We start from the raw sequence: 10,150 nt of genomic DNA, 5'->3' as shown, positions 1-10,150 counted from the left end.
CAGCAATAAAAGCTTATTTTCTCTTCTCATTTTCCTTAGGTTCTGGTCCTCCTCAGAGTTACCTGTAGCAAAACCAGACACCCAGCAACTCCAAGAAAAGCAGCTGCCAAATGATTGTGTTCTTTATGGGTTTAAACAGAAATATCATGGAAGAGAAATGCCACTTTCTTTTGAAATTGATTACTTCTGTAGTAAAGCAGGAAAAGGAGAAAACCACCGTTGAAATAAAATTTTATTACTTCACCTGTTCCTACGACTGCTTGTAATTTTCCAGAAGGTATTAAATATTTTTATATGTGAGAAAATTACCTAGGAAAAAAACACTTTTACTAGTATTTCCTCTGTAAGGACAGGGAGAGGAAAAGGGGGGAAAGGTGAGCTCAAATTGATCTCTCTGCACTGTAAAATTGCAGTATTCCTAAATGTGCTTAACTTTCTCTAACACACACCTAAACACACAAAAAGATAGTTGGATAAAACTAATATTTTTTCATTCCTTACAGTTATTATTTCCCCAAATCCAGTTTCTAAGTAGAAACACTCATTTACCCCGACCATCCTAATTGTTTTAGCCTTTATCATAGAGAGGACTGAACACCAGCTGATTTAAAGAGAATCATGTGAGTGGATGTTTTGAGATCCATTGCAAGCACTACACCAGTGTTTTATTAGTGAAACTTCCTTACAGAATTTGAACTTCTTTGCTCTGAGCTTTTCCTTGCCATCTCCAAATATTCTGGCTTTTTCTCCATTCTTCTTTTACACTTGCACTATGGTTGTTTTGAGTGTGTAAATATTTGTGTTAGGTCTCTGAAACTCTTCCTTCTGTGGATTTCAGAGGAAAAATCTCTAGGGAAAGGAGGGCAGGAGAGGCAGAGAAGAGAATTTTCTGCCTGTGGATCAGGGAAGCCATTAGGAGGCTCTCTGCTCTAGGCTTTTGACTAAATCATACTCAGCATCATGGTTTTAGATCAATTGCAGCCAAACTTTTTCAGTTCCTTTGTTTCCTTCCGCAGCCTGCAAGAAAACTTTCCAAACAGGCATTAAAAACCTGATTTGTTTATATCTTAATGGATGAGGAAATTTTCCAATATCTCAGCTTTTTCCCAACCCCACTGGGAGCAGAATTTGGCAGCATTATAATATGGGGGAAAGGAATAGTGGTGAGTGTTTTGCATCAGGTGTCAGCAGTGTTGTGCTCTCAGTGAACAATGGACATTAGACATGCACACCACTGGCCTAAAGTGCTTCTTAGGAAACAGTCTGAGAAGTCAAAACTAAATCTTCATTTCTCCATATTTTCCATCCTTTGTTTTAAATAATTATTTAGAGACAGTGCTTCATTGAAAGAAGAGAATATGGGCAAGTGAATATGGGCAAGTGAAAGCAATCAGTGAGGCTCTGGGGCACAATGAGGTTAATTTCTTAATCCAAGTGATAATGCAAAGAGGGAGGAAGCATTTCTACACCTGTTGCTTACCGGCACAGATAAAATGAATGTTGGGGGCTTTGTTTTTATTTATTTATATGTTTGTTTATTTACATTTATGTTTTTAAATGGTAGAGATGTCAACATTGGCAGCAGCCTGGGCTGCAGTGATCATGCCCTGGTGGGTTTCACACGCCTGAGATATATAGGCCAGGCAAAGAGTCAGAACACTGAATTTTAAAAGACCAAACTTTCAGTTGTTTAAGGAATCAGTGGATACAACCCCCTGGACAACTTCCTTTAGGGATAAAGGAGCTGTGCAGAGCTGGCCACTCTTTAAGAACCTATTTATTCAAGCAAATAGCATTTAGTTCTTCTTTTGGAGCAGCTGTCAGAGCTGTGCAAGTTAAACACCTGGGGAGGCTGGTGTGACAGTAGTTTCAGATTGAATCACCACATTGCTGCAATAAATTGGACTGGGAATGCTGAATGCTCTTTTGGTTGTCTTTGCTGAAAAGGATGAAACTAAAGTGTCTTTGTAAAGATGAAGAAAGAGACCCTTAGGAGGTACAGGAATATTGTTGATGGTAGCAGCAGTCCACTGGGGTTTGGATAAGGTCCTGTGTCATGTTTGCAGTGATTTCTGAACATTATACTGATACTGGAACAGTTCAGAAGCTGCCACATCCACCAAGTGCATGTCTTTAATACCTGGGACCAAATCACACAGGAAAACATAACAGTACAGAAGTCAACAATAAGTTACAAGGTTGCTTTTATTAAGATATCAAAATTCCTATAAACAGACTCAGTCACAAATAACAGTTTCTGGTGAGCATGCAAGGTATCAAGTATTTCTGCTGAGCAATACAAGCTACTGCTTCACATCTCATCCTGAGGAGTAGTGCTCAGCTTTTGAAAATGGCATAGCTCCACCAAAATCAACAGGCAGATCTCTAATTCTGTCACCTCCAAGAAGTTCAGGATTGTAACTACTAAGAATTAGAAAAATATTTATAGTAAAATAGCTGATCTTGTCACTCAGTGCAGAAGGCAAACACATTTCACATTTGACAGCAAATTGAGCAAAAGTTAAGAGTCTCCTACATAACAAGAACTAATGGTTATGTTGTTGTCCAAAGAAGTTGTGGACTCTCCATCCCTGGAAGTGTCCAAGGCCAGGATGAGCACCCTGGGATAGTGGAAGGTGTCCCTGCCCATGGCAGGGACTTGGAGCTAGATGGTCTTTAAGGTCCTTCTGACCCAAACCATTCTATGATTCCACGTTCATCAGACCAAGACTACAAAGTGAATTTATAGTTTCACCACTTACAAATAAATGGACTTTTTTTTTTTTTTTTTTTTTAGATCAGGATCTGGTAACTCTTATTTCCATAAGGAAAAGTCAAGACAAAGTGTCATACTCCTTATAGAGTCACTTGAATCTAAAGTAGAATGCAAATGATTACTCTGAAATTGATTGATATATTTAAAAGGTATATATAAAAACTCCAAAATCAATCAGTACAACCTTTTGCCAAACGTGGAAGTCTTTTACCCAAATGGAAATTGGACTAGGAGGATAGAAAAGCCACTTTCCTATGCTACTCTGTACCCAAAAATCAGCACCTCAGTGCTATGACTACTAGAAACATTCATGACTTCAAGTTAAAGACCATTTTCCACTAAGAGTTATTTATAATGGTGCCCATTGAGCTTAAGGAGGAATTTATTTATAAGTTACTAACTTAGATGTGACCCAGGCACAGCAGATTACCACTGTGTAGGAGGAGTGACTGCAGCAAACAGAACCAAGGGCTGGTGGGACGAGTTATTGACACCTCTTCACCTCCCATCTTCCAGCACACTCACTGAGGTGGAGATTTGGGGCAGCAGAGAAGAGCAGCCCAGGAAAGAGCCCTGCAGGGGATGCTGACTGCATAAGGAGATTTTGGCTCCAGTTTATCCAGCTGAGCAGAATGTTGCTGTGCCCAATGGACCGTGTAAAGTGAGCCTGTGCTGCTGCACCGACGGTCTTGCACCCAGGCAAAATTCAGGTCAAATTTATAATTCTTCATTTGCAATTGGAGAGCTCTCAGGTGGGCAGCAGTGTGTGGCTTGACTGCACAGCCATTAGGGTCTAATTAAGCAGAAGACACAGGTGCCAGTTGATTTATCTGGAAAAAACATGGGCTGCCAGCAACAAAAATAGTTTCTTTTTTTTCCTTTCTTTCTTTTCCACTGAAACCTTGTCAATTACAGAATGAATCAAATTCAAAAACTCATGCTGAAGAACACCCTGAGCAGGTTAAGCCCCAGATCCACAGTGGCTTTTCCCTACTTGGTGGCAAGTCCAAGGCTTGTTCCCCAACTTCTGTATACTTAAGGCGTTGCACAATTAGCTCTTCAACGCTGTTGCAGCTCAAAGTTTCAACCTCACCCTGAGTAAACAGCAAATTACAAACTGATAAAGAGATCCCTCTGAGGGTTTGCTGATTTACTTCCTTGAATATCAATGGAAACATGCAGCTTGTCAATATTAATGGCACAAGGGATGCTAAGATGAGCACATAGTGATACGTCACAGGGAGAAAACCAGATCTTGAAACTCGAAGAGAGAGCCAGATGTCTTTGTTTTCTTCCCTTCTATTTTATCAATGGAAAAACTGCCAAAATTCACTTCAACCTGGAGCTGTTGTCACAAAGAATTCTTAGGATACCAGGGAAGAACCAGATTGCTAAGGAAAAAAGAGGTGGAGGAGAGAGAGGGGGTATAGAAGCTTTTTATATATTACATTAATTTGAAAGAGTCAGTGTTGTGTAGAGAAGGAAAAGCCAATGTTGAGTGAAGACCAACTTCAGTTCTCCATGTGATGAGATATGATCCCACTAGGAAAAAAAATATAAACCAAATTAATCAGGGCTGAGAAAGGTAATCAACTCCATTCCAAAGACATTAAATACATAGGAAAGAACAGCTGAGTAGTGCCAGCTCCAAAAGGGAGCCATCAACTGAGACTCCACCATGATGTAGAAGTGTTATGAGCCTGACAATATCCTTTATGCTCCAGCATCTTTGCACAACTCCAGAATTCCCATTACTATGAGGTATTACTCAGGAGAGCAGAATGATGAATGCAAGAGAAGCCATTCTTGCTCCATGGAGAGACTCAGAGATTTCATGTGTAGGTTTTAAGTCAATGAACCTCGATATGCCCTTTTTGCTGGGTTATGGCTCCGTGGTGGGATTTGTATCCCCCAGCCAATTGTGGGATTGTAGATGGAACTTCAGCTGCTGGAGTTGCACCAAGGAGTCCCAGGTACCTTCCCTTGGGGCTCCTGGCACATGCAGCCCTTGGGAAGCCACCAGAGCATCACCCTCACCTGCAGCCATCTCCCAGGAGCTGCCCAGAGATGGGTAAGAGGGTGGCCTTGGGATGAAGGACATGGAAACACAGCTAAATGTGACCACTCCAGACTTACAGGCAGGAAGCTGGGATAGTGTTCCCTGCCCTGTGCCTGGGGTGTGTATTAAACACCAGTGTGCTCAGTGAATTGAAATGAATTATCTGCAAATGCCGTGGGGATGTGTCCAGTGCATTTACTGAGGCCATGGCAATGTCCTGTGGGAGGCCTGCACCAGGGAAGGGTCACTGACTAACTCAGGCAATAATGGCAAATAAACCCGTTTCCAGGAACAGAATTCCATCCACAGCAAACATCCTTGAGCTGTGAAGTGGTGTTAGGTGTTGTTTCTCAGCCTGCCAGCTTTCTCACTTCTCTCTCCTCCTCTTAAAGAGACAAGCATGCAAATGATGCTGAGCTGCTAGAACAGACTAATTTTACAGAAAAAGTGCTGAACCCTGTGGTATCCTGAAAAAGTGTTACATTCCCAAGACCCTGTGGCAGTGGTTAAGTCTCCTCAGAGCTGGGTTTTCAGACTCTTTGCAGGCACATGTAAGCACTGCTTATGCATCTCAATATTTCAAGTTCTTTATGTTTAACATCCCACTACTTTCTCAAAAAAATCTCAAAAAAAAATAATAATCAAACCCAAGCTTTTGCAGAAAGGGGTAAATTCTGAGGAAAATTTATAAAGCAAGTAATAAAATTTCTCTCCTTCATTACACTAGTCAGTGGTTTAAACTCAAAAATTACAATGTAATTACAAAATTACATTACATGGCTTTGTTGTGGAAATGCTTATTGGTGTTTTCTAAGGTGATGTGCCATTTACTCTGAGATCAAAGCTATGAAGGAAGATGAAGGACACAATGCTGTCTTCTTCCTCTTGTAGTTTAAATAATTTGAAAACAGGGAAGAACAGTAGGAATTTCTTTCTTACCTATATGGCCTTTACCCAAAGCAAAAAGGACAGCAGGTTCAAATAGTCTCATATAAAAGATGGTCATCTACAAATATTTCACAATTTCAAGAAGAGATAAACAGCTAAAAAATGCAACTGATCATAACTGAGTACTTACATGTGGTAACCTGTGAATCACTAATCATAGAACACTTGGTAGCTGAAGTTGTCAGACTTGATCCTGAGGTTGTATCTTCCTGTCTTTTGCTGGTACTGGAAAATGAGAAGGGTCACAACTCCCAGCAGAAAACCAAACACAGCAAGGGCAATGAGGATGATGTATCCAATTCCCATTCCAGCCTCCTTCTCTCTCTTAGAATCAGATGCTAAAAAAAAAAAAAAAAAAAAAAAGAGGTGAAAGAAAAAAAAACTTAAAATTCCTAAATCTTTTACTGGGGAGAGAAACAAGTCCTGCATATTAATTAGCCAACATGCCAGTACAGAACTGTGCTACAGAAATGTATCAGCCTTCTGGGGAAGGTGTGATGGACATGGAAAGGGTGTGAGGACAGACCATGTTCTCTTTTTACATACCACTGTAGAGTCCCTGCAGACATGAGTGTGATTTTCAGCTAAAGTAAGAATTAAACAATTAGTACTGGTGACTTTTTAAAATGCTGCCTTAACTTTCAGAAGTACTTCAGAGGTGGAGCATTCCCCTATCTTAATCCTGCCTCCGTTCATCTGTGATTATAAAAATGCCTTGATTTGCTTTTATCATGTATGTAACTGTTCTTCAAACCCAGAGGATGTGGGGAAGGATTCTCTGTGTCTGCTGGGTCTCTAAGCTCCTGGCTGAGCCAGCAGAGATGTGGCTGGGGTGGCCAGTGGAGTGACACTGGCTTGGTCACCACGGGCTCCATGCTGCAGCTGAGCAGTCATTTAGAGCCAGCTGAGCAGCCTGAGGTCGTCTGCAGTGTCTGCACAGGTCTGGCAGACAGGGCACAGGACCTGCAGGAGACCTGTGCTCTGCTGGAAGAGCACCCAGACTCAGAGGGGAAGGAAAGAACGACCCAAATGCCCCAGTGTGGGCAAGGGTCAAGTCCCACATTGCCAAGTGCCTCCCAAGGCACCACAGATCACTGACAGAAAGTGTTCTCCTGGTTCCCTTTGAACCACTGCCATAGAGTTGTCCAAATCTGCAAGCAGAAACCCCTCTCCCTTTATTATTATGCCTCTCTTCGTGTTTGTACAAGTTTTTATGATTCCTTCCTGCAAAGGCTCGACGCACCTACAAAAACATGCATTTGTTTGCTTACATTTTCAGGACAGCACTTGTTTTGCCAGGCACTTGTGTGGTACCTGAGGTACATAGGAGATAATTACCACTGCACACACGCCTGCAATTAGAGAGAAGATTTTTGGCCAAAGGGCACTGCTGGCAGCCACAGAGGTCAGTAAGAGCAGTTCAAGCTACAGACACCCAGGGCATCATTCCAAGACAGGCCAAAGCAGTGCTGTGTAATATATTTAGTCTCACTTTTGAATTTCAGCATGAAAATAAGGAATAAAGTAGAACATGCACAGTGGAAATGGCAGCCTGTAGCCAGATACAGAGCAGGGGACATGGAACAGTGGCCTTTGCCATAACATGTGACCAAGTGTTGGCAGAGCAGGTAAAGTTTTCATGTTTCACTGCAGCATTTACACCTGTTATCACCTGACATCATTATTCATGTTATCCCCTTCAACACAGAGATGTAGATCACTTAAAATGTGGGGTGATTATCGAAACTAGAAATAGGAGACATCATCCAAAAGTGCCACCTTTGCCTAGAAATCAATTTAGCACAACCCAAAGAAACTCTCCTTGCACCAGAGGCCCTTTAGGGAAATGACCATTTTTCAAAATTAGAAATAAATCAGGATGTCCAGCAAAAATGGGAGTGAGAGCCACTTGTTGTAAGAGCTAAACAGAGAAAGCTGCATTATTTGCTTTATATATTTTTTAAAGAACTAATTCAGAAATGAGCACTGAGGTACTATTTGAACAGACCACGTAATGGAAAAAAATACATTCTTCTAAGTCAGAGTTAGTTCCTAGGTCCAAAAGAACATTATGAACTGTCTGTTTATGGCAGCCACGAGTTAAGACTCTGATATTGGTGAGCCAAACCACTCTCAGTGAGTGTTTTATGGTAAGAAGTTATAAATGTAAAGCTGGAGGGGGCCAAATGACTGAAAACATGAGAGACCAAGGGTGCCCTTGAAAGCATCACTCAGGTTAAATGCAGAAAAAGCAGGTGCAAAACAAATCAGACCTTACTTGTCCCTTGCTGGTGTTTGCCCTCAATTAACCTGTACTGCACCAAATTAACCAAGGGTGCTGTGCATCAGCTGTGCTCTGCCACTTCCCCTCACCATGGTAATGAAGTCAGTACCAGGAAGCCAAAGGAAATGCAACAATAAAATCTCTTACATCCTCTGATTTGGGACTTCAGAGCCCAAAATAATTGCAGTCTAACAGCAGTGTAAACACTTGGAAAACCGATTGCAATCTTAAAGATCGACTGTGCTTTCACACCTTACAATTGGAATAATTGTTTAATTTTGTGCTTGTTGCACTTGCTACCCTGTACAAGCAGCCACACAAAAGCACTTTATCTTCCTTTCTACATTCCCTTGACAACCTGACAGTCCCTGCTCCGAGGAGGGCACGTGCTCCTCCACGCTGCCACGTGGCTCCAGCAGGAATGCCTGCTCCCAAGGAATATTGAGGGGCACAAAAACCCTGTGTGCCACAGGCCTTCAGGTTCCTTTGCCAGCACAAAATAAACCTGGCATGATAGTCTGTTCTCAACTCACCAGCTGATTTACACAGGGGTCCCCAGGATGTTCTGTGCAGGGCGATGGTTTCTCCAGCTTTCAGGAGTCGAGCCCTTGCATGGCACCTCTGCAAAGATCAATTCAAACTCCAACAAGTCATGTGGCTTACTAATTCAAAATACAAAGCCTTCTGATGAGCTTGTGAAAGCCCAGTGCTACTCTCACCATCGAGCTTTTGTTGCTTAATGTTATGCTCTGTTAAACTGAAATTAGCACCAAAAGGAAGTCCAAAAGAAATGGCATCAGGGAAAAATCAGTATAAAATCTGTAATTAGTCACAGTGGAACACACTGCTGTGTGACATTTCACACAGACAACCTTTTCATTAACTTCCTGTTTATTTTAGATAAACCTTATGGGAGAATAAATTTATCACTAATGCCAAGGTTTTGAAAGCACTTTTGTTTGGATATTTCTGCTGCCCATGGCAGGCACAGCAGATACTGCAACCAGCACCAGCAAAAGCAGCAGCAGCTTTCTGACCCTGCCGAGCCATGTGTCATTCTGAAGCTACCCACAACTTCAGTGACAAGAGAACCACTAATCTGGGAACTGCAAGCCTGAAATCCCTGTCCTGTGGGATGCTGGGGATCAGCTGCTTTAGTTCTGTGTGAGCAGCCCTTGCACAGACATTTTCTGTGCACTTCCTTTTCTTTTGTTTGCTGCCTTTTTGTTTTAAGTCGCAGCCCAAAGGTCCCTGATGGGAACCAAAACCTACTGGCATTATTCAAAGGGTACTGTGGCTCTCCTGGAAGGGCACAAAAAACCCCAGAGAAATGGCAGCATCATCCCATGACCAGCAAAATCAGCAGGGTGTCTTACCAGCTTGTTTACACCAGAATGTCCCATCAGTGTTACCAGTTTGGCTGCACTGGAAAACCTCTACAATCCACTGCCAGCAAGAGTGTCTTCAGCTGGGTCAGCCCCCAGAAAAAATACCCATGAGGTTATTTATGACTTTGGTCTGCTCTCAAGTAGCTTTCCCAGGTAGGTGGATCCATTAGAGAACACATTTATGTAGTTGCTCCCTGATGGCAATGAATTTTTGGTTCCACATGGCCATGGAGCAGCCACATTCCACCAAACATCTGCATGGTGGTGGCACATCACCCCTCTTCCCATTCAAAGAAATTTTTCTTACTCATTTCTTTCTGCTTTTCTCCTCAGCCAGTCCATTTTTTTCAGCTCTAAACTTTAGAGCACCTTACTCTCTTCCACAGAGAAAACAAGGAGTAAATAGACTGAGTAAGAAGAAATAATACAAGATGTAAGCATTGAGTGTGTGGGTGAAGAGTTGAGTTAAACCTGCCCTGAAGCAAGTCACCATTCCCCAGAGTAACAGATCAGAGGGTCAGATCCCAGACCCAGGGCACTTTCCCAGACATCTTCCATTTTTTACAAATATCCTCTGTTCTTACACATCTTCCTTGATCTTTGCACCTTCTGCAGCTCCCCCTCCCTTCTTTCTAAAATCCATTGCTCACCCTGTCTAGATGTGCCTGGTGCTTGTCTTCCCCACATCACAATTT

At 42.2% G+C, this 10,150-nt stretch overlaps 1 protein-coding gene across 1 annotated transcript in view; it reads right to left on the bottom strand.

Moving 5' to 3' along the window:
* Positions 1–2,203: 2,203 nt before the first annotated feature.
* Positions 2,204–10,150, bottom strand: part of UMODL1 (uromodulin like 1) — a 54,057-nt gene continuing 46,110 nt past the window's right edge. Inside the window, exons 17-20 of the mRNA XM_053972149.1 lie at positions 8,597–8,688; positions 8,538–8,541; positions 5,914–6,107; positions 2,204–4,318 (exon numbers count right to left, since the gene is read on the bottom strand). Coding sequence (XP_053828124.1) covers positions 5,934–6,107; positions 8,538–8,541; positions 8,597–8,688 — 270 coding nt within the window. The 3' untranslated portion in view covers positions 2,204–4,318; positions 5,914–5,933. The remainder of the gene's footprint in view (positions 4,319–5,913; positions 6,108–8,537; positions 8,542–8,596; positions 8,689–10,150) is intronic.

This window comes from Vidua macroura, chromosome 2 (genome assembly GCF_024509145.1).
Source record: "Vidua macroura isolate BioBank_ID:100142 chromosome 2, ASM2450914v1, whole genome shotgun sequence".
Classification (NCBI taxonomy): domain Eukaryota; kingdom Metazoa; phylum Chordata; class Aves; order Passeriformes; family Viduidae; genus Vidua; species Vidua macroura.
The sequence above is the reverse complement of the archived record's forward strand: the minus strand, read 5'-3'. Positions and strand labels throughout refer to the sequence as shown.